This window comes from Adiantum capillus-veneris, chromosome 12 (assembly GCF_014529385.1).
Source record: "Adiantum capillus-veneris isolate H3 chromosome 12, ASM1452938v2, whole genome shotgun sequence".
Lineage (NCBI taxonomy): Eukaryota > Viridiplantae > Streptophyta > Polypodiopsida > Polypodiales > Pteridaceae > Adiantum > Adiantum capillus-veneris.
Window position 1 is genome coordinate 19,238,714 of NC_140942.1, and position 24,784 is coordinate 19,263,497.

The 24,784-nt window shown below is 42.5% G+C and overlaps 2 protein-coding genes across 4 annotated transcripts in view; one reads left to right on the forward strand and one right to left on the reverse strand.

Annotated features, from left to right (window-relative positions):
• Positions 1 to 1,090: 1,090 nt before the first annotated feature.
• Positions 1,091 to 3,379, forward strand: LOC147445409 (uncharacterized). The gene has a single exon (XM_086524915.1). It carries the CDS (start codon positions 1,101 to 1,103, stop codon positions 2,652 to 2,654), a length of 1,554 nt encoding a protein of 517 aa, XP_086381041.1. The 5' UTR covers positions 1,091 to 1,100; the 3' UTR covers positions 2,655 to 3,379.
• A 5,016-nt stretch (positions 3,380 to 8,395) lies between these two features.
• LOC147445410 (uncharacterized) overlaps positions 8,396 to 24,784 on the reverse strand; it is a 33,511-nt gene continuing 17,122 nt past the window's right edge. Inside the window, exons 4-9 of one of the 3 annotated variants that reach the window (XM_086524917.1) lie at positions 10,233 to 10,309; positions 10,085 to 10,141; positions 9,714 to 9,780; positions 9,559 to 9,622; positions 8,878 to 8,955; positions 8,396 to 8,795 (exon numbers count right to left, since the gene is read on the reverse strand). In XM_086524917.1, coding sequence (XP_086381043.1) covers positions 8,900 to 8,955; positions 9,559 to 9,622; positions 9,714 to 9,780; positions 10,085 to 10,141; positions 10,233 to 10,309 — 321 coding nt within the window. In that variant the 3' untranslated portion in view covers positions 8,396 to 8,795; positions 8,878 to 8,899. Of the gene's footprint in view, positions 8,796 to 8,877; positions 8,956 to 9,558; positions 9,643 to 9,713; positions 9,781 to 10,084; positions 10,142 to 10,232; positions 10,310 to 24,784 lie in introns of all 3 variants that reach the window. The other 2 variants (XR_015189772.1, XM_086524916.1) reach the window with 2 other exon arrangements.

Consider the following 24,784-nt stretch of genomic DNA (forward strand, 5'->3'; position numbering starts at 1 on the left):
CCCCCCCCCCCTCTCCGTCTCTCCGTAGTCCAAGCCACTTGGATTACGGGTGGAGAGAGAGAGAGAGAGAGAGAGAGAGAGTATCTTGATGCTTTTTGTATTTTGAGTTTGTCAATGCTTTCTAAAGTTTAGTTTAGCCACATGTTTTCCTCGCTAGTGGATGCTCAATCTCGATCATTGAATCTATATATCAAATAGACATGCACTTCTTTTCTCACAGTTCAACAATTCAACTTATGTATTGTAGTACTCAATGCACTATGTACATTCAGTCTATATATCAAATAGACACGCACACTTCTTTTTTCACAGTTTGGTAATGTAACTTATGCATTGCAGCACTCAATGCACTCTATACATGTTTACTTTATTCCTAGGTGATTGATGTGAATCTACGTATGTCCTTGTTTAATAATGCATCTTAAATATTGAAGCCCAACGTTTTCCTCTGCATAACCATTCTGTAGCACGAGGACAATCCTTTTCCCATTTTTTTCCTCCTCGAATGTGTTTCGCACTAGGTTCTGTGATCAACAACCAAGACTCCTTGCTCCCTCCGATTGTGACAATACATAGACTCTCTCTCTCTCTCTCTCTCTCTCTCTCTCTCTCTCTCTCTCTCTCTCTCTCAGATTCTATGAGAAATAAGAGAAAATTGACTACGCTTGATTTAGAGTAATAAATACACATGCAATTCTTTTTTAAAAGTCCGTCAATGCCATGAAATTGGACCGTTTTACAAGCAGCTATAGAGATAATCAATCATCATATACACATATTTTTTTAAAATTTGTCAATGCGCTTTGTACTTTGTTTACTTCAGTGCTAGATGCTTAATGTCAACATGCGCATGTCATGTTACGTTCTATAGCAACACTCACCAAACAAGACTAGTTTTTATTAGGCGTAGAGATCTATCAAAGACCCCATTGAGACTTTAGGGTCATTGGGTTTGATGACGGGACAATGTGCGACCCTCTATTGCATTTGTTTTATCAAGGGTTGGAGAAGAAGAAGAAGAGAATTGTAACGTCGCAGGAAACTATCCCAAGAGACCTTAAAGATCTATCCGATGAGGAGAGTTGAACTCAAGACGTGTTATGCAAGAGGGAAATGGGAGAGAGAATAGAAATGCCATGGCTACTGCGAGACCGAGGGTGGTGTCGATGGAGCTCGCCATTCCCTGCAGGCCCTCCTCCAGTGTTCTCCTCCTCCATCATGTCTCTCCAGGCCTCCGCACCATCGAACGCTCTGCTGCACGACTCACCACGACCATCCTCTGCTCTGCAACCCCGCGCCCTTGCGTCAACGTCGCTTCTATTCATGCCCTCGACCCTGACTTCTACAATATCCCATATGTGGACGGCGTCCCTGTCGGCAAGCGCCTCAAGCTATGGAACCTCCCTCCCAATTGCAAACACAGCGAGCTTCTTGAATGGTTTTCTGGTGTGAATGTTGTAATTGAATCGCTTGAGCTCATTAATGATCCCGCCCTCAATGCACACGGCATTGGAGGCTTTGTGGAGTTTGCGACAAAGCAGGACGCGTGCATCGCCATTGTGAGGCTTGATGGGTACAAGTTCAGGGGTCACTACATCAGGATGGATTTTGCAGAGAGGAGGCCGCGCCCAAATTATGGTAGCAGGCGAAGCAGACCTAACCAGAACAACAGTAGCAGAGGGAGCTCTATGATTTCTTCGCGCATGTCTGCAAGAGACATGGCATCTAGCAATGTGGCCATGCCTTCTTCCATTGCCCAATCTACCGCCAGGTACGATGCTTCCGTTTCTAGCATTCGAGCGTCATCTGAGCTTGGCAGCAGTCCCAACATGGGGCCTCAGAGTAGCTCTTGCAGTGATCAAGATGTCAGCGCTTCTATTACTAGCACCATTCAAGCATCATCTGACCTTGGCAGCATTCAGAAAATGGGCCCTCAGAGTAGCTCTCCCAGTAGTGAAGGTATCCAGCAACATCCTGCATATGGAAATGCACAATGTTCACCAGATTATGGTACTGTGCTTGCTTCCACCTGTGATTTTGTTGCCACCAATGGACATGGCAGTAATAGCAGCAATCTTTCTTTCAGTGATTCTCAAGTGCCCACCAGTTCTTTGAATGCAAAAGCATTGACAGGACCCGGAAACGCTGCAGAAGCTCCAAATAATGTTGTAGCCAAGCAGGCTATGTCTGGTGTTGAGGATAAACGTCCGGCTGGGGCTGTCTCAGGCATTGGCCAGACTGTACCTCCCTCTCCTTATACAAGTGATGGCATGCTGGATCATCGTAATGTGGATCCTTCTGATGATCAGTTCTATGGCTATGGTGCCCTTGAGCAAGCTATGGTGGAGCCTTGGTCCAACAAGATCAGTTTCCGATCGGGTCCCATGTATGGATCTCCAAAGCCCCCTAGCTTTGGTAGATTGTTGGTTGGTAACATGGATATGTCTGTGGATGATGCCACCCTGCAGCAGCTCTTTAGCAAGTTTGGTACGGTGTTGGAAGCCAAGGTATTGCGTGACCCAGAAAGTGGAAGATCTAGAGGTCTCGGAATAGTTGCAATGTCAAGTGCACAAGAAGTGAAAGCTGCATTCGAAGCTTTGGATGGTTGGTGTGTTGAGAATCGTCCCTTAAAGGTTGATGCCGTGGCATTATAACAATTTTGGCAGCACAATTTTTTTGCTTCAATGCCACACACTGCCACCGACTTTCATCGCAATGCAAAATTTTGCATCTACTTTACTGAAAAGGACACAGTATATATTGATGTATATGATATGTTGACCACATTTACGGCAGTCATAGGAGGATGGAAGGGTGGATTGTGAAGCATGCTTTGAAGGTGAGAGCGTGAAGAGTGGTTGCCTCTTGTTGGTTGTGGTTCCGCAAAGTTTGTACGTGGAACGTATTGATCCTGTACTATCGATGTACGGTATGCAGACTATGGTTGTGCATTTGTTGGAAGTGGATGAAAGGGTGTAATGCCATGAATGCAAATGTGCGATGAGAGAGGTGAGGGACTGTTATCATGTTACTTTGGGGCGTACCTTCTGGTCTGCTAATGTTAAGGCATTATGTGGTAGATTGAATTCAGCTTGTTGGCAACATCTACAGAGAGTTATGTATTCTTTTGTTCCCCCAGTGAAGCACCATTTTTATTGGCCTTGTTATCCTTAAGTCCACTAATTGACATGTTTCTCTTGTGTGTGTTAATTGTCAGCGTTGTACCGACACCCATGTTGAGGGTACTCCTGTGCACTTGTATGTATACATCCTTTGCTAGCTATCAATGGCCTTCCCTCTGTAGTATTTTTTGTAATGCCGCCAGGCTTCATACATTAAGTGTCTCCATAGCCTCAATGGATCTGCTGGTTGTATTGTCTCGTGGGATGACTACCATAAGTCTCTCTCTCTCTCTCTCTCTCTCTCTCTCTCTCTCTCATTTTTTACTTAAGGCCTGCACCCTGTAAATGAATAAATAGGGTCCTCTTTACGGCTATCAGTTAATTCTATATGTAATAATGTCAATAAAATAGAATTACGAAGACTACCTTTACTAGGATAGGAATTAACTTTAACCTTGAAGTTAAGTTATTATCCCAGACAAAGATATAATAACAAAAAACACCGATATAACACATAAAATGGACGATTCACTGTTGGAGGTGGAGGATTCATTAAGCCCCCGTCCCAAAGTGCTGTAAACTCAAGCAAGCCAGCACCTATTTTGTCTTTCTTCATCAATGGTAATCGGCCAGCAGGCAACACTAGCATTATCAGTGATTATACTATTGCTTACTGATTAGATACCCATTCCAAATAATTCTTCTTAGTAGTACAACTGCTCGATTGTCTACTTCCGAAAAACGTGATTAACCCGATTCCGAATCATCCTCTGAAATCATGTAACTGTTGAAAGTTAATGATTACTCATCAGAACTGTTATAGTCTGAATACTCATAAGGTTGGGTCGGCGGCTAGCCTTTTTCTAAGTTCATTTGCCTCCCTCCAAACTGTACTTGCAAGTTTCGTTTTCTTGCAAACAGCTTTCCACACAGAATATACCTTTTGGCAGGTCCTTATTAAGCAAAGTATTTTAGGTCAAGGATAGACCGTCACACTTTGGTAGATTATATCGAATGGTGATCAACAAGCTAGGAATCCGTTTCCCATTCAATTAAGCCATGATCCTAGTCCTTCTTGATCCGACCTTCTGAACTAATTTATCTTAATAAATACAACCATTTTTACTTACAGTTAATCGTGATTTATTGATGATTTTGTAACATTCCTTACTTTTACTGTAAGTGGTATTTAATTTGAAATAAAAAAGGATAAAATATAAGCGCTGGTCCCTTTTAGTAAAGTGCTTATGCTTACTGTTATCTACCGTAGGGACTCCGTCCCCGATAAAGGCAAAGCAATAACATCCAATTTTTCTTTGGCCTTGCTTCGCTTCTCTTTTAGTAATTTTGTAATGTAACCATTGTGGTTTGGTTGTTTCGCTGCTAACGCGTCAAGGATCCCTTATTCTAGAGATGACGGGGTCAGGCCTATTAGGTCCAAAGTTGTATGCCACTAGTTGTGGTGCTGATGGAATAAACTTACCACTTCAGCGTCGTCATTGAACATTACAAGCTGAGCATTTATTTCCTATATATTACCTACACCAGAAACAAAAATGTATACTTTTAATGGCTTTCAGCGAAAATGGAACCATAGGCTTTTCATTGGCTAGGGAAGCCTTATCAATGCATAGATAGCACTTTAACTCCCCGTTTCCGGCACGCTCTAGTCCCTTGAGTCGCGTCCCTTGACGTCAAATAAGAATTTTCTTAAATTTCCGTCTCTTATTTAGTAAGCTAGATACTTTATGGACCATAGAAGCAGTCCAATGCATTTTCTTGCACTTCCATCACCTTTGTCAAAAAGCGCACTCCAATACCATTAATGTCCAATAGCTTTAATAGTAATGGTTGGATCTATTACCTAGTCCATCGAATATAATGAAGCAAAAGAAGATATAGCAATAAACATCAAAACTAAACTAGGAAAAATGGTCCAAATGATCTCTATAGTAGTTCCGTGAACCATTCTTTCAGGAATGGAGTTTTTTCAATAATGGAGATGCCATAGAGTGCGGATCAATATCCATAATACAAAAATCAAAATAATGATTAAGAAGACCAGAATATCGTGATGCAAATGAGTTATTCCTTACATCATAGGTATAGCTGCATCCGAAAATCCCAATTACCAAGGTTCTGCGGCGTCACGAAGAGCAATCAAAACAAATAGCTACCTAAAAACCCTTATTATTATTAAAATGGAAATCATTTCCTCTTTTTTCTGTCAAATCTCAAACCTTGCCTTGGTGTTAATAATAACTCGCTTAGCTAGGGCAGTCTCCTGCATTCATGGCAGTTCCTATCCTAATGGTTAGCTATAGTGGCAGATTTGGCCTTTAGATGAAAGGAAATACGTAGAATGGCTGCCGCTTTTTGCACTGATTGACTTAGTGCGGCTTAGAATCAAGTTTAGAACCACGACTAAATCTTCGATGTTGCCTCTTCCCTTCTTTAACATGCGGCTTTAATCTCATGAAACGAGAACTTCCATGTATCAAAGTATTTGTCCGCCGTTAAAGAGAGAAGTAGGGGAGACTATAAAGGAATAGTTTTGTCCGGGAAACTGGGTAGAGGGAGAGGTTACCTGCCCTCGATGCGCCCGGAGTTATAATAAAATATTAGAGGTAACTCTCAGAAAGGGGCATTGGGCTTTAAAATAATCTCTGCCCCCTAAGCAATAAACAAAGTAGCAATTCGATTCAACTTAACTCCAGCTAAATAAAACCTTACTTTATGCTTAATGTGAACCTCATTGAAGTATCCCGCTTACCCTTGCGAACTACAGCAGCTTGGAATGGCTCGCGACTTCAAATAACCGCCTCACAGGCAACATTCCTTTCGAGCTGGGTCTCATGGCCGAAATTAACTATCTGCATCTCAATAACAATTCACTGTCTAACACAATTCTTTTTGCACTGAGAAACTATAAGCATCCAGTGTGAGTAGATCTCTTTGCAATGAATTGAAGGGCACCATCCCTAAGAGCTTGCCAAGCAGAGAAGGTGAAAAAAGGGGCACTAGCTTGCATTTAGCCTTTTTCAAGCAGATTTTGTTAAAACTTAAAGAACACGCTATGACGAAAGTAATTCTTAGAAGAACTATATTAGTTCAATTCATATCCGTTCATGATAAAGGTTATCTTCTTTTCTTTTACATATATTTATGGCATTTTCTTTTTACTTTAGAAAGGTTATTTTGATTACTATAGGATAGGCCTCGCAGTTTCCTAGTGGTCATAGCGTAGGTTATACCTGCTATTTGATATTTTATGCTTTTTTTCTTTCTGCACTTATTGCCATAAGGTTAGTAAGTGAATGACAGTTTCTCTTCTTTCATTAAGTCAATGTCAATGCGGGGAAAAGGCCTAACATCTATAATTCACTATTAGAGTAGTTGAAGGAAAAAACAAACCCAGCAAAAAATTAATGTTACTTGTTTGTTTGTGAAGTCAACAATTGGGCAACAATAAAGTAAGAGCCGTAGCTATGAGTGCCACAGATGGTTCAATGAAAGGTATGGGCGCTGTTGATACAAAATCCCTTTTTAGTGTTCCTGTTAGTGAAACTACGCCGAATAGATAATGTCCTCGGACATTAGCGGCACAACGCTTCGCTTTTTAAGAGCTAAGCCTAAGGGATCGTCATAATTTGTGATGCGGGCAGTAAGTCACGCTGCTTTCCTGGGAGAATTAAAATGTACAATGGCAGCCTAATTGCTATGCTATCTAAGCTTTGCTTTGCCATTGGCTTGGCTTTATTCGGTCAACTGTGAAAAAGGGTTGGTTTTCGAAGTAAGAATCAATGTGCGGATATGATGGAATTGGTAGACATGCCAGGTTTAGGTTCTGGTGACCTTACTCAATCGTGGGGGTTCAAATCCCTCTCCGTATTCCTTGAAGTTATACAATCATTAGGCTTCTAGTAATAAATCGAATAGACAAAAGCTATTTGCCTTAACTCTTGCTTGCCCTTGACAAATCTGTGCATGCTTCCGACAGACTTAGGTATCGATGACTTGTGGATTTCCTATCCTTAAGGCAGATTCCATAAAACCCATGATCCACTTAAACTCTTATTTTCAATTAACTTTCTTTGTTGTTTAGTGATAGGTGCATGCTGGCTTAAGTTTGCAACGCTTCAGGAGGAATACCACATTTAGTGCCCTTATGAAAACAATATGTGAAAATCCAGCTTTCATGTTTCTTATACCGGTGATCTGTGTACATGCATCAAGGGATCAGCCACTAATCAATGCTTGATTGCTGAGGCTTTGAATGTGCTTTGTCAAACAGATTTTGCGTGCTTGGTTTGTAGAATTGGGCTAAAACATTGAATCTACAAATGTCAGGATAAGGGGTCGATCCAAAGGGAAGTAGGTAGTTTAGGGGCGATATGTAGGATGAGCCTACATTGTGACGGTTGAGAGGTGAGTCACCAGACTCTAGCCTATGGGCTTATGGACAAGGCCCAGAGGAAGCCACAAGATTGAATGCCGCCCACCTCTATAGGTGACCACTCTACCCTCACCCCCCCCCAAATCATATTTTTTGCATTCTTGCTCGACCTTCTCTCCTTGATTTATTCTCCTCTTTGACAACTCATAAGAACTCATATGACCATTTTTACTTCCCACTTGAAGAGCTCCTATAGCAACCTTGGTCTCCTTATCCTTTCACGTTTGTAGAGATCCCAAAGGAATCCTAGTTCCACTTCTGCAGCATTAGGGAAAAAGTTGAGCACCCTCTCCACATCATCGGTTTTCTCCTACGGGAGAAAACTAAATAGTAGTGTGTCAATTTCATCACCTACCATCATTGCCAATTTTTTGTACGTTCATGGGCCCTGTTCAAAGTGTGTACCTGTATTTATCATGGTCTAACTTCTTCATTCCATTACGGAGGAATGGTCACTAACGGACCATTCTCGGCCGTTGAGTGTCGTTGGGAGGAGGGCCAAGCACAGTTGTTCACAGTTGGTCCATGTGTTGATTCGTCGTACGCTAATTGCTTGTGCACATTCAATATGTTGGCATGTCGAATGCTGGTCAATATTCCCCGTGTTGATGTGCCACCCAATCATTTGCAAGCCTTTGGGGGGGGGATATATCTGACAAAGTAATGGTTTTTATTTACAGTAGAGCTAGCATCATATAATTAGAGCACCAGCACTAGAATAATAGTACCAGAAGGCGAATGCCAATAAGAGCATTTTAACAATACAAATGTGAACAAAGCCTTGAAAAACACAACATTCTTGTCGAGCAATACAAGAAAAACAGAACTAGCACCACCAGGCTATCATTCAAAAAGATCAGTCTTCAAAAGAAAAAGACTTGTTGCTACAAGAATTTGCTTTGAAATAGTGAATTTCCCAGTAATCAATTCAGTGCAGTACATGGTAGGCGGAGAACTTCTCCTCACAGCCATACCGAAAGAATGTGATTAATAGTCGAACCTATATCACAAAGAATGTTATGTAGCCACCAAGGGTCATAATCCTGTTTTAGCAAGACTTTTCACAAGAGGAACAGGTTTGACAGACAATAACAAAAAGGATTGCCTTCCCACCACAGCTGCCTCGCCTACTTATTGCAACGGCGAAGCTTATTACAGGTTGCTCCTCAACCCATAGTAAAAGGAGGGAGCCACCCGTGTGCCAAAAGAGCACAAACCTGCAATTCAAAGGGCAGATATCAAATGATGATTGCTTTCAATGACAACAATAACCTTGATTATCCACCACATGTTTAATACCTTCTTGTGCAACCTAAACCATCTATTTGAAAACTCGAAGTAAACCAAGTCCAAGCGCAATAACCGATACAATTGTACCTGCAATCAATTGAACAAAGTAATGCATCTCCATAGTAAGACGGCAATATAAAATACCCCTAAAATTTGGAAAATTTCCCAAAATACCCCTCCTACTTTTGTACCAATCTTGGATGAATTTCTCTAATTTTCACATAGTCCATTCTTTTTCACGATAGAGATCAATCTTCAAGTATCATGGACAAATATTTCCACTACAGTGGGCTGAGAAATAGAGAAATTACTGTCAAAAACGGTGAACCACGTCATCTCAAGAGCCCACAATACCATCAAAAACCCTATTTCTATCATCTTCTATTTTTGTCTCTAAACACCGTGCTAGCATTCTTTATATGAAGAGTTGCAAAAAAACATGTCTTCAGACATATTTGCGCGAGGGGTATTTTGGCAATTTTGGAAAAATAGTAGGGCATTTGGGGAATTTCCACAGATTTCAGGGGTATTTTGGTAGTTTTCCAAAAGCGATGTAGCAAAATCGATAATTAGGGGAGACAACAAAACAGAAACTCCAATCCCAAAGCTAAAATGATCCTATAATTTGAGATCTCTAAAGAATCTTGATTTGAATAGTAATCACCATTTATTTGATCCAAAGTTCCTTACCTAAACAGTACTTAATAACCTCGTACTTCGATGCTTCCAATTGTGTCTTCAAAGCATGTATCTCCTGATTGTGATGTAGCAAACCTTAACCAAGTCTATCAGCGAACGTATGCAGCTTAGACAATACCTTTGCTAAACCATAAAATAGGACTTACTTTGTTGAGTTTGTTGGTTAAATTGGAAGTTTCTGCACTCTGCTTTGCAAGTTCCTCTGTCATTCTCCTGAACAAATTTCAAAATAACAACCCCTCTTTAGAATCAACTGTGAAGTGTTACCCGCTGTTGTTACTGTTTTTCTTCGTTTTTCCCCCTGTTCTTCTTTGCACAAGGTTTTTGCATGCATGTGTGTGTGGGTGCATGTGTTGTGTGTGACTTGACAAACTACAGCACAAAAAAGTAGGAAAGCTGCTGCAAGTGGATCAATCCAATGCTATAATCTACCTTGGATGTTCTAAGTTGCTCTCAAAAATAGGTCCTAAACTCCGAACTGAAATCGGGAGAAAACAACTACAAGCTAGTACCTTACCCCCGTTCTAGGTTCAGATCTAGGCGCTGATTTGCAGAAACTTTGTCCATCTCAAACCTACAAACATGCCAAGTTCAAGTTCCACAATCAGCAATGTCAATTGAGCAATGGATAAAAGAGAGTCATCAATTACAGGAAATCCCCAAACCTCATTTCGCTTCGTAATTTGTCAATATCTGTCCTCAGCTTCTCTGCATCACGCTGTATAACTGTCATCCGATTTTCCTGTCAGAAAGCCATCCAATAAATGCATGCAAGGAGCATAGAAATCATTCAGCAGAAAGATAATTGACATTCATCTTTGTGCGTATCAGCCCAAGCATCTTAAGACCATTCAAAAATTCTCCAAATGCTATAAAAGATAAAAGCACTACAGGATAATTGTTGTTCATAAGCAAAACCAACCTTCCATCCACCAGTTGGAAGACCATTCAAGTTTTCTGAGAGCTAATCTGCCCCATTTTTACCATCATGTTTTCGTTGCTATGCTCATTCCTGCTCCAGTGTCCAAGATAGCCAAAAATTTATGGCTTTTGTGCTCGATAGGCAGGGTGGCATTCCCCTTTCGTGGCGTCGTCGTCCTGATGGGACATCTTGTGAACTGGCACGGGTTTCGGTTTCGTCCTAGGGGTGGGCTTGATGAATTCTTGATCCAAGCCATGCTTCATGCAGTACTCATTCACTAGGTTTGCTTTTGGTTTGAACAGCTACATTTTCCAGTTTCGGGACTCAAAATAAATATAATTAAGCCAGGTTTATATAAGCACCCCTTCTCATTCAGACAGTCTTTGAAAACATGAAGTCATTATGATTATGAGTTCTTGAAACAAATACTTCTAGAGGCACTGCCTCAAGACACCTTTAAAAAAAAGCCTTTTGATTATCAACTGGTACTTCGATTGAAGACTTTTAAAAGGAAACCTGCTAGTTCAGATTACCCGACTGTTTTTTCCATACTGACTGCTTGGAAACTACCTTGTCTTAGGGAGTACAAAAAAACCTCACAACACTACAGCCTTAGTCTAGATGGCACATTACAAGAAAGTCCAATACAAAGGCTCCAATCCAAAGGAAGAAACCGGACGGTTAATATTTTTCTTGAGTAGAATGTATACAGATCAAAACGTTTCGCAATTCTAGAACCTAGAACCACGTAAACCTCTTCCACTGACGGTGGGAATGATTTCTCAATCTTCTCAAGTCAGTCACTCGAGAAACATTTGCAACATCTTCATCTCAATTTGAGAATCTTGCATGGGAAGAGGTGGTGTGCACACAGCATTCAAAATGCAAATCCTTTCCCTACAAAGCTCTCGAATAGTATCAAGATTGACCCTTAAAAGGTTTGTGTTGTGCCGGAATGATATCCCACTCACCATGCGGTAGTGCTAGAGGCCGTGAACCAAAGCACACAACCACTTACTTCCTCGAGAGCCAAGTCGATAATCCACTTACGTTCTGTTGTTTTGCAAGAGGTGTGATCCTTTGAAACATACACTCTAAGACCAAGGAAAAGTTTCTCTGCACGCGAGATACCCGAACCTCCTCCTGAACCTCAAAGAAGAGGCACTCTCCCTCATACGTACATGCTCCAAACATAAGAAGCCCTTTTTCATGCAAGGCTTTGATGTGTTTTTACGCTGGCTGGCTGACTTTATAAGCCTTATAAATTATTTTAAGTGACCAGCTCGCCCCAAATTTGGGGTGACCGGCCAAAAGAGGTGACTTATTAAAAAAATTACAACATAACGTAAGCATGGCTGGAATTTTACGATCGCTGGAGATTTACTTTGAAGTACAATAACTTAAGTTATAAAGTTGTCCGCCCAAATTGGGTGGCCCACCGAAAGGGGGTAACTTGGCATTAATTACCCAAAGGCCACGTTTCAAAAAAAAATAAAAAAAATAAGCCACCAGCACAATCTCTAAACCTGTACCTGTGCCTATTCCCGAACCAATTCCTGTTCCGGACTTTCCCGCGAAAATTCCATCGCCGGTCTACTCTCCTGAACTCTTGAACCTTGCGAAATTCCCAAACTCCAGAGCACGAACTTATTCCAGATAGATTTTCCGCTCAAGAAGCACGCGTCCCAGGACCTATTCCCGAACCCAAACCTGCACTTACTCGAGTTCCCTTTGAGACGTAATCATGCCGAATTCTCAGGACGGAGGTGGTCAATCTAACGACGCCCTTACTCTTATCAAGGAGCAGATGGCCACACTTTCCATAAGCCTCGCATCACTTCACACTCGCTTGGATGAGATGCAGACGCAAAACACTTCTCGAAGTCGTCTTGCTGTTTCTCGGACTACTAATGCAGCATCTTCTTTCAAAGCTTCAGTGGGGATGAACCAAACGAACTAGATCCAACTGAAGAGGTAGACAATCGCGAACTTCAATTACTTTACAAAATTTTTAATGCTGCACAGAAGAAGAATCTTGATGTTAAATTGCCAGAACCATACATTGGTCGCCGCGACAAGCGCGTGCTGGACCAAGGGCTATTCAAAATGGAGGTCTACTTGTCCAACAGGGACTTGGTCGAGAGTAAAAAAGTTGCACTTGCTAGTTCTTTGCTCAAAGACACAGCATTTCTTTGGTGGCAACGACGGGTTGCCGATGGTAAACACACACCTTCTTGGGATAAATTCTGACGTGCTAGTTCGAACCTGCCAATGCGGATTTTCATGTCCGGTCCTCTCTTCGCCGCCTGAGCCAGACAGGTTCCTTAGCCGCGTACATCACAAAGTTCCAAAGGCTAACTCTGGAGATAGAGACCCTTAGTCCCTCTGATGAACTTCACAGCTTTATCGGCGGACTCGAACCCAACCTGAAGGACGATGTGCACAAATACAACCCTATCACCTTGGATGTTGCAATTGCCTATGTGGAGCGTCTTGGCGATAATCGGCACCCTACATGGAATTTTCTCCCTGGTGACAGATCTTCAAACAACGCTCGCTTTTCACAGCACGTTCACAAAGACAGCTATAGCCAAAGTCAACAACAGTTCAGACAACAAGCAACGCAACCTTATTCAACTTCAAGATTCTATTCTCAAGATCGACAATCTCAAAGCAGATCTTCTTCACATGTTCCTCCACTTGATCGTGATAAAGGACGTGATTTTTCTCAAGATCGGCATTCCAATACTCAGCAAGGCTCTTCATCAAATGGGTCTTCGACTTCAAAGAAGGAAGGATTATGTACAATTTGCGGTGGTGACCATAGATGGTATCAATGTCCAAAGCAACCAAATCTGTCTAATTCAAAAAGAAATTCCAACGCGGAAACATCGTCGAATGCTGGACAAACAAATTCTGCTAAGGATAAAGGAAAATATGTGGTCAATACGATTCATGTCTCAGACGATAGAACTATTCTTATGAAGCATGCTCAGTGCAATTCTTTAGTTTTGGAGCCTCTCTCAAAGCAAGTTTTGAGCCTTCTTGGAACTATCAATGGTTACTCCATCAATATTTTGGTGGACAGCGGATGCTCAAATAATTTCGTCAACACAACACCTTGGCTTAACAACTCAGAAGACATCTCACTTATATGATGTGGAATTAGCAGATGGATCAATTTTGACTTGTGATCAGATAGTTCGACAATTGCAGTTCGATATTCAAACTTATGCAGATCAATTGGATTTCAAACTCATGCCTTTATCTTATTACGACCATAGTTTTTTTCGTTCGCGTACGGATGGCCTGCCGTACTACCGTACAGGTATGGGTACGAATGGGGTACGGATGGGGATTTCGTACCTGCAACCAGCGTGGCAAAAAATTTGGGGCACAAAGGTTTCGGCTGCACTTTTTTGGCAGCGCGCTCAGATAGTCTGTAGGCGAATGTGTCTGCATAGAATATACAGAGATTGCAGAGACTCAGACACTATCACAGAGCGTGTATGAAGTGAGATTTGGACATCAGCCCGCCCATACTCTTGAGTCTCCGCCCTCAAGTCGCACTCTCTCTTGCCTCCAACCTCTCCCGCCAACACACAACGCAACAGCCAGCTCAGTACTCCAAGACTCAAGCTCGTTGCACCATCTTCCAGGTTCCAACTTCCAAGCCGAATTCTTTGCAAGTTTGCAGATGGGCCGAACCAAGCGTCCCCAGTATGTGCAGCAAGTGAAGTGTCTTCCAAAAGGAAAATGGACATGTAAATGTAATTTTTGTGGGCATTCATGGGACGGTGGTCCTTTGCGTATCCGTGCACATATTTTGGGCATTGCTAGCCATGGTGTGGGAGGCCCATGTGATGAGGCCCCAGCAAATGTTGTAGAGATTGTCACAAGATTGCATGCAGATGCAAGGCCAAAGGGAGAAGACAGAGCTTCTTTTGTAGATGCACTGGTCAATGATTTGGAAGGAGATGCCTCTCAAGCTCAAGGAGGTGCTTCAATGAGTACGCATGCTAAGGGAACAACTAATGTAAGTGGCTCTTCCAAGTCCAATGTGGGGTCCTCAAGCAAAAAGAGGAAGGTTTCTCAAGGGGGTTTGGCGAGTGCATTTGGCTTGCAAACACGGAAGCAAGCAAACCAAGCCTTGCGCAAGTTTTTTTATACTGAGGATGTTCCCACATGGAAAGTAAGGAGCCCTTACTTTTTGCAAATGGTGAAAGCTATTGGGCAAGCAAGTTCTTCGTATGTTCCCCCCTCTTATCATGCTTTGCGCACCACAGAATTGAATGAGAAGGTTAAATGCGTAAAGACTGAGATCATGGGTGTACGCGAGAAATGGAAAAGATATGGATGCTCTATTGTGTGTGATGGATGGTCTGACACTAGGCGCAGGCCTATCATTAACTCTCTTGCATGCTCTATTCATGGGTCAGTGTTTTTGAAAGCTGTAGACACATCTAGGGAAACAAAGACATTGGAATTTGTTTTTAAGCATCTCAAACAGGTTATCAGAGAGATTGACCCAGCAAATGTTGTGCACGTATGCATGGACAATGCAACCAATTGTGTTGGTGCTGGGGAGATGATTGAAAGGGAGTGGAAACACATTTTTTTTACCAGATGTGCTTGCCATTGCTTGGACCTTTTGTTTGAGGACATTGGACAGATTGGTTGGGTTGAAAAAGTGCTTGAGGATGCAACAAAGATTGTCACATTTGTGACAAGAAAATCTACTCTATTGGCATTGTTTTGGCAACTTAGCAAGAAGGACTTGGTCAAGCCGTCAGCCACTCGATTTGCGTACTACTTTATTATGTTGGCCAATCTTGTGGATGAGAGATGCATGCAAGGTATGCGCAAGCTTATGATTGATGACAAATTTGTTAAGATGAAGAGATCCAAGACTCAAAAGGCTACTGAGGTCTCGAACATTGTGTTTAATGCATCCTTTTGGCAAGAGGCAAGGCTGATTTTGAAAATGTGTGCTCCGATTTTGAAAATTCTCCATTTGGCTGATAGGGAAGCAGCCACCATGGGGCTTATGTACGAGCTTACGGATCGCATGGTAGAGCAAATTGAAAACATGCAAGGCATTGATGCTGCAAGGATGAGAGAGATTAGGGATCTATGCATTGAAAGATGGAATATGTTGCACACACCGTTACATGTTGTTGGATACATGTTGCATCCCATATGGCGAGGAAGAGGGCAAGAAAGTGATGGCGAGGTGCATGAAGGATTGATGACATTCTTGGACAGGTACACCAAGGGTGATTTGACCTTGCAAGGCACCCTAATTGATGAGTTTGACATTTATAAAGCTGAAAGCAAGTCATTTGCTCATCCAATTGCAAAAGATGCATTGAGGATGCAAGAGGGAGTGAAATGGTGGGAAACTTTTGGGGCTTGCACACCCGCTTTGCAAGCTCTTGCTTTGAGAGTGCTTTCGCAAGGGACATGTGCCTCTCCATGTGAGAGAAATTGGAGCACCTTCTCTCTCATTCATACCAAGAGAAGAAATAGGCTACTCCCATCTCATACAGAGAAGCTTGTGTACATACACACGAACTTGAGGCTCATATCCAAAATCAAAGAGCGCGGCTATGAGAGAATGAAGGTCACATTGGAAATGCTCAATAAGGAAAAAAAATGAGGACCGCTTGCTTGCCTTGCAAGAGATTCAGGAGGCCATTGCAGAGAGTACTACAGATGCGATAGAGCCTATTCCCATTGCTGGGACCAGTCATATTGGAGCATCATGCTCAGTTGGTGGTGATGAGGATGAGGAAGAGGACAAGGACGAGGACGAGGATGATGCTGCTTATGATGATGAGGATGTGAGCTATGGTGAGAGTTAGAGCTCACTGTGCCTGGCCGCCTGCTTATGGAGTCTAGACCATGGTTTTTGACATTTACTTATGCTGTTACCCGTATGGTGTTCTGTTCACTGTTGACTCTAGAGTCTACAGTTTAGATTCTAGCCTCTAGTCTCGCCTCTCTACTTATGTTTTGGATTCAGCCTTCAGGAGACTACACTCCTGAATGTTTTTGGCTTGCTTCTATTATCCTAACTCTTGACTCCTTTCTGTTTGGAGGTTACTTTATGAATCATTACTTAGAGGTCTGAGGCACCATCTTGATTCTCTCCAGTCTCCAGAGTCCACTTTTAATTTCTAAAGTTTCTATGGTTTTAAGTTTTAACTTTTGTCTGTCTATAAACTTATAAAGTTTTAAACATGGTGGTGCAGTAAGTATTTCTACAATTACTATGTAGCATCCTAAGACTGACGTGTGGAATTTCAGGTCGTCTGATCCGTACTTATTCCGTACTTCCGTACCCGTGTGCGTTCGACGTGTGATTGACGTATGGAAAAACTATGATTACGACATGATTCTTGGTCAGCATCGGTTATTCCAATATGTTCCAGCAATTAGCTTTCGAGAACATACTATCAATTTGTTCAAAGATGGACGAGAACTGATGTTACACGGGCTTTATCGTGCGGAACGAGTGATTCAAGCCTCTCGTGTACTAGTCAAACAACATGATACAGAGGATAATGAAGCAAATATGATCTCCGATGCAGATGCAGATATTATTATTGATAAATGTTTGAATTCATTAACTTCTCCTGAATCAATTGCTGAAGACAAAGATGATTTCAAGCAAGAAGTTTTTCCAAGTGATACTTCGGTACCAGACAAAGATAAGGACATAGTTGCAGATTCTCAGTTTGAAGACAACTATGCTTTCTTTGATTCTTTGCTGGATGATGATATGCCAATTGCAAGTCATGAAGTGATAGTTTCTGAAGATGATTCTGAAGAATTTTGGGATTCATTATTAGACGATTACACTCTCAATCCAAAATCCTCTCCAATGATTACTAAAGTTGATGTTACCCCATCTAAAGAGTACATGAGAAGATTTCCTCTTCCCCAAATATTTCGCAGTTACTGGAAGATTTTGAACCAAAAGTCTTATATCGCATGAAGGATTTTGAAGATCGACCTCTTGTTGCAGTTAACCTGATTATGCCAGATTCCTCTAAAAAATCTTTGAATAATGGAATGACATGGGATTTAGCAGTCAAAGCAAAAAGGCTTCACAAGAAGCAAAGGTTCAAGACAAAGGTTTCCGATAACTCAAAGACTGAAGATTTTCGAAGATTCAATGCTTTTCCAGAGTTCTATCAACATCAGAAGTCATTTCTTTGACACGGGCTCTCATTTTAAATGGGAGGGAATGTCACGATTGTGACTATGTTAACAGCAATACATCTACTCCTATTTGCAGATACGGGAAGTGCCATGCCAAGGAGGATCCCTGCGCTTGGATGGTCACACCCCTTCGCCCAAGAGACGTGTCTCTTCGCCAAAAGCCACACTCCTTCGACGACTGGTCACACCCCTTCGCTCTACGGGTGCGACTCTTCGCCCAATGGTTGCAGCTCTTCGCCGAAAGGATGTGCCTTTACGTCTAAAGTCGTGTCTCTTCACCAAGAGACGTGTCTTTTCATGTGTCTTTTTGTCTCCTATAGAAGGAGCCCTTGTATCACACATTCAATCAATCAACACAGAGTCTTCTAAGTCTTGTTTCTGAGTACAATTCAAGTTTCTTAAGTCTTAATCATGAGTTTAAGTACTTAATTAAAGATTAGTACCTAGAATCCTTACAGATACAAGATGGGGAGACAATAGCTGGATATTCCATTCGGGATGGCTACTTGATGAGAAAAACCATGTTGTGCATTACACAGCCGTTGAGGGAAAAGGTTATGACTGAATGCCACCGTCCACCGTTTACGGGTCACCGCAGCATTGCTACAACCTTGAAAGGGATAGTGTAACAGACTTGGACACTCCAAGTCAAGAATCTACCACGATAGCACCAAATAACCACTTCAAAACAGTTCACAATTCACAATTTATTCGACACTGGCCCGGCAAAGTTCTGTGCCTAGAGGGATTGGGCCCAAAGACTGGCGCCCCTTTCGATATTTCTTTTTGTATTAATCTGAGTTCAAAGTACAAGAGTGCGGACACGTGCTCACACTCAGACTCGGCGTCCAGATGCTCTGAGTTGTGAGAGGTCTGCTCACATGTTTAAAGGTACAAGGGATGCCAAAAGCAAAGCCCCAAAAGCTGAAAATCAAAAACTCAAAAATACAGCAAAGGCTCTTTCTCTCTCTTGCTTATAAAATAAAGCAAGTTCCAAAAAGCTGTCCAATCAAAAGCTTTTAACATAAAGCAAAAGCTTTTTCTCTCTCATTCTTCAATGCTTTTATAAAATAAAGCAAAAGCTTCTCTCTCTCTCTCATCTCTTGCGTTAAGTAAAAGCAAAAGCCAAAATTTGCCCAGCTTTCCGAGCTTTCCGTAAATCATGCTAGTGTCCGTACAATAGGCCACGTGTCGGCCCGCCATGTCAGCAAATCAGGGTTAGGGTTAGGGTTAAGGTTAGGGTTAGAGTTAGGGTTAGGGCAGAATTAGGGTTTCTAATTTTAGGGTTAGGGTTTCAACAGAATTAGGGTTTCTGATTTTAGGGTTGCGCAGGCAGCCACGTCATCACTTTGTGACATACCCCCCTCTTTAAAGCATTGTAATCGCCCTCAATTACGCCTACAAAACAGACAGAGGCCATAAACCGTCTTAGCAAACATTGACTGTTAGTACCTACGACACACATCTAGCACATGTACCAATCGACAGTCACATCACACGACATCACAGGACATCACTCGACATCATAGGACATCACATGACATTCAACATTCATTCGGATCTTAGACCATGATTTATCGGCAATGTAGCTAGCAATCGCATCTAGATCCAGTCGTGACCTCATCGATGTCCAAGAGGTCTTTCACTTGGTTTATAATCTCTTCGTTCTGGGCTGGGTTCGCACGACAAGGTGGCCGGTATCATATCAATAGTATAATCCTCAGGACGAGCGGGTGGTAACTCGCCTCACAGGCCCTCTGAAAAGCAATCGGCATGAGTGTGGAGAAAATCTTGGTATTCTTTTGTTCAGGTCCAAAACATGCTCGACCTTTATCCATCATTCAGTTCTCTCCCAAAAAAAATGGAGTAAAGAAACTAAAGTTCATCAAGTGCAATCTCTGAGCCCTTCATTTGTCAAAATCGCTTTCTCAGCCCGACAGTCAACCACGGGGTTGTTGTTGTGGTACCAAGGGATTTCGAGTAGAACGTCACAACCTTCCAAGGCAAATACGTAAAACTCCTCGTGCCATAAACACCCTTGTCATTGCAAACGAAGTTTGCCAATGCTCAATGTAATGACAACATCCCGTCCGGGTGCCACTCGAACTACCTCCGCCTGTGGCCTCAGCCTATCGGGCGTAATTCCAAATCGAGCCGCCAATTCCAAGTGAAAAGAAGTTGGCCTTGGCTCCTTCAAAAGAGCTTCCTGATATTTCACTTTTGGCCCAAAAGCGGCAAAGTTTGTACTTTCATTCATTTGATTCGGTTCAGGCCCCACGCAATGTGATACCAATTCTGCTTTTTATCTGCCTTTTCTACCACGTCTCTCAGCTACTTTAGAACTTTCTAGCCTTTCTTCATCCTGTTCATTCGGTGCCTTGCTAGGGCACTTCGCAGAGATATGCCCAGTTTCCCGGCATTCAAAGCACTTACCCTCCTTTATGTAGCGAGCCCGCTCTTGAGGAGTAAGCTTGGGTCGTGCATCCTTCTTTTCTGGGTTGCTCTTTCTCTTTCTACTTTCATTTGTCAAAGTCTGTTCAGCTCTTTGTGTCATGATCTCATCGGTGGGGTAAGTCAGACTGCCATTGTGAATGGCTAAACCCCGTTTCACATGACTCATCAACTCCTGAATGGAAGCTGACTTTTGTTCTAAGCAATGATCTCGGATCTCTGTAGGTAGACCCAAGGTAAACCGCTCAATCTGTTCCTTGAACGAGATCTTCTTAAATGAAGAGGCGGGTAGAAAAGAGCTCCAAACTCTCTCGCAATAAGCGTCCACTGTATCTTTCTTAGTCATCCGAAGATGGTTCCAAGCAGTTCGTATATCACGTTCATACACCAAGAAGAAATAAAAAGCCTCTTGAATTTCAGCCATTTAACTGGCGCAATCTTGCTTAATAGAAGCGTGGACCACCAAGTTCGAGCATTTCCCTTAAAGTAAGAGGCAGCTCTCCGAATTTTAGAGTGCTTTGAGTAACGCCCTCCCGCGAAAGCGATGTCAAACTGCTGTACAAAAGACAAAGCCTTCAAAGCATATCTATAACCAAAAAACGTGTCAAATTTAATTGACTATCCACCTTCCTTAAACTCTCGGACTTTCTTGCTTTTGTCTTCCAGAAAGTTATACTGGTTGGCTTTGTAAAAATTCCTCTTCTTTGCATAAAATTTGCTCTCGTCAGAGTCTGAACTGTCTGTAGACAAGTCCTCTGTAGAACTGTCACTCACGGGGCGAGATTTAGACTTCTTTGCCTTTTTCTTGCCCTTTCTGAAGCGTTGCTTTTTGCTTCGCTTTTTGACTTTTCGGTCTTCTTCGCTCGAGTCAGATGAGCTAAAAGAACTATCAGAAGAAGAAGAACTGGGTGCTTCTTCAAATCGAACACGCTTCTTCTATTTCTTTGCCTTTTCAAATGTCGACTGACGACCCAAAAAACCCGGGAAGTCAATGCCCTTCTTCTGCTTTTTGCTGTGCTTTAAGGCTTTGTTTTGCGCGTCAAAAAGCTGAGCAATTCGTGCATCAACCACCTCTTCTAATTCTTGCTCTGCGTATATCCTGGGAGTAGGAGGTTTCTTGGGTGGTTCTATGGTCTGCCGCCACTGCACGTGCACTTCCTCCAAAGAGGTCTTGCCCATATATTTTGCCATTTTCGGGTCTTTGGCAAAATTGAGCATCATCTTTGTTGCATCGTCGATCAATTGACGACGCTCCGCCCGAGTAGGCAGAGGCGGGCCATACTCCTTGCCGGATTCTTCGTTGTGACCCCTTCGCGCATCTCCGGATCAGAGGGAGTCGACTGAACTTTGCTTGTAGCCATAGGTGCCGCGGAAAAAAAATTTGGGATCCGACTTCCCGTACAAGAAAAATCGGCCGTGCTCTGATACCACTGTAACAGAATCTACCACGACATCACGAAATAACCACTTCAAAACAGTTCACAGTTCACAATTTATTCGGCATGGGCCCAGCGGAGTTCCGTGCCTAGAGATATTGGCCCCAAAGACTGGCGCCCCTTTCCCTTTCGGTATTTCTTTTTGTATTAAACTGAGTTCAAAGTACAAGAGTGCGGACAGGCGCTCACTCTCAGACTCTACGTCCAGATGCTCTAAGTTGTGAGAGGCATGCTCCCATATTTAAAGGTACGAGGGATGCCAAAAGCAGAGCCCCAAAAGCTGAAAATCAAAAACTCAAAAATAAAGCAAAGGCTCTTTCTCTCTCTTGCTTATAAAATAAAGCAAGTTCCAAAAAGCTGTCCAATCAAAAGCTTTTAACATAAAGCAGAAGCTTTTTCTCTCTCATTCTTCAATGCTTTTATAAATAAAAGCAAAAGCTTCTCTCTCTCTCATCTCTTGCGTTGAGTAAAAGCAAAAGCCAAAATCTGCCCAGCTTTCCGTAAATCACGCTGGCGTCCGTACAGCAAGCCACGTGTCAACCCACCACGTTAGCAAATCAGTAGGCTTAGGGTTAGGGTGAGGGTTAGGGTTAGGGTTAGGGCAGAATTAGGGTTTATGATTTAGGGTTAGGGTTTCTGATTTTAGGGTTATACGGGCAACCACGTCATCACTTTGTGACAGGTAGAAAAATACTTCTTCTCAAGAAGGATGTGGACGAGTTTGTGCACAGTTACTTGGTATGCCAGAAGGTCAAGTTTAACAGGCATAAAGCACAGGGATTGTTACAGTCTCTGCCCATACCCACCCGCCCATGGGAAAGTATTGCAATGGATTTCATTTTTGATCTCCCAGTCACGATGGTATCTCGATTGTTATTGACAAATTTAGCAAGCAGACTCGTTTCATTCTAGTGAAGAAAACAATCAAGCCGGATCACTTAGCGAGACTGTTTGTGGCCCAGATTTTCAGATTACATGGCATGCCCGAGACGATTGTCTCCAAAAGGGACCCCAGATTTACGAGTTTGTTTTGGAAGGCAATTTGGGAGAACATTGCCACGCGGTTGCAGTTCTCGTCATCTTTCCACCCGCAGATTGACGAGCAATCTGAGATCGCCAATTCAACGGTTTTAGATTTATTGAAGTCTTATATCTCGGATCAGAAGATTCAATGGGAAAAGTATCTACCTTTGGTGGAATTTGCCTACAATAACACGATACACTCTTCGACGGGGAAGGCGCCATTTGAGATTATTGTAGGTGCTGCAAAGGTTCCACCCTTCCTAAGCACGAAAGATATGATTTTTGAAGCTGATGAGTACACGCGCGACTTAGACATGGCTTTTGCCAAGGTCCGCGAGGCTTTGCAGAAATCTCAGGAAAGACAGAAAAAGGCAGCAGATTGTCATCGTCGCAATTTGAAATTGAAGGAGGATGATTGGGTGCTCTTACGTTTTGAGAAGGCACGCCTGAGAAAGAAGAAGGGAAATGAGAGGCTTTTTCCAAAGCTTAGTATGCGATACTACAGACCTTTCCAGATCTCCGAAAAGATCAATGATGTCTCCTTCCGACTGAGACTGCTTGACACATGGAGGATTCACAATGCATTTCATGTGAGTCTCTTGAAACCTTTTAAAGGTGATGTGCCCGAAGATGGGGAGCTTGATGAGCAACTCGAAGTGGAAGAAAACGAGGAGATCCTTGTTCCTGAACAGATTTTGGCACATAAGGACAGAAAGAATAAGGGTAAAGTGAGAAGGTGGTTCTTGGTTAAATTCAAGAACTATCCTGCATTGGATGCGAAGTGGATAGAGGAGGAGGACCTAGCAGATACTCCTCAGATTGTGAAACTTTTTTTTTCGAGAAAAAGATCCTTCTATTAGTTAATGAAAGCTGCCCGTAGGGCTACAACCACCTCTGCAAGAGAGGGCTACAACAAACATGATGGGGAGAGTCTCCCAATGAAAGAACAACATATATACAATGAGGCTAAATGTCACAAAGTGATGACATGGCTACGGACAACAGAAACCCTAATTTTTGCCAAAAACCCTAAAGTTCCTGCAAACCCTAATTTTTGCCAAAAACCCTAATTTCCGAAAATCGCGGAGGCTTATAAATATATATATATATATATTTTTTAGAAAGATGAGCGACGCAAATTTTGCTTTTTCTCTACCTAATGAGAAAGAGAGAGAGAATGCTTTTGCTTTCAAGTTTTGACTCTCAATGAGAGAGAGAGAGCAATTGCTTTTGATTTGAAGCTTTTGGGGCTCTGCTTCTGGGCATCCCTTGTAACCTTTAAATTAGTGGTGAGGGCCTCACTTCTCAAGGCATCTGGACGCAGAATCTGAGAGTGAACCCCGAGCCACTCTCTTGTACTTTGATGATTGATTAATACAAAAAGAAATACCGAAAGGGGCGCCAGTCTTTGGGGCCAATATCTCTAGGCATGGAACTCCGTCGGGCCAGTGTAAATCTATTGTGATCTGTGACTTGTTTTGAAGTGGTTATTTGGTGCTGTCGCGGTTGATTCTTGACTTGGAGTGTCAAGTCTGTTACAGTGTTATCAAAGCACGGCCGATTTCTCTTCTACGTGAAATCTGATCCCCGGAATTATTTTTTTTCCGCGGCACCTATGGCTTCAGGCAATGATCAATTGACTCCCTCTGCATCTGGAGATGCGGGCTGGGATCACAACGAAGATTCAAACAGAGAGTATGGCCCGCCTAGGCCTACTCAGGCGGAGCAACAAAGAGAGATGGAGCGTAGTCAATTGATTGGCGATGCAACAAAGATGATGCTCAATTTTGCCAAGGACCCGAAGATGGCAAAATATATGAACCAGACCTCTTTGGAAGAGGTACAGATGGAGTGGCAAAGAACCACAACACCACTCCCGAAACCCACTCTCAAGAAACCTTCTGCCTCCAATAAATATACGGAGAAGGAACTGGAAAACGTGGTTGATTCACGGATTGCTCAGCTTTTTGACGTGCAAAAGAAGGACAAAAAGCACGGTAAAAAGCAGAAGAAAGACACTGACTTCTCGGGATATTTGGGTCGTCGGTCGACATTTGACAAGGCAAAGAAATTGAAGAAGAGCGTCAAGTTTGAAGACCTACCCAGTTCTTCTTCTTCTGCTTCTGATAGTTCTTCTAGCTCTTCAAACTCGAGCGAA

Bases quoted from the DNA above. Each gene is read 5' to 3' on its own strand.
- LOC147445409 (XM_086524915.1), top strand. From the start codon at position 1,101: ATGCAAGAGGGAAATGGGAGAGAGAATAGAAATGCCATGGCTACTGCG.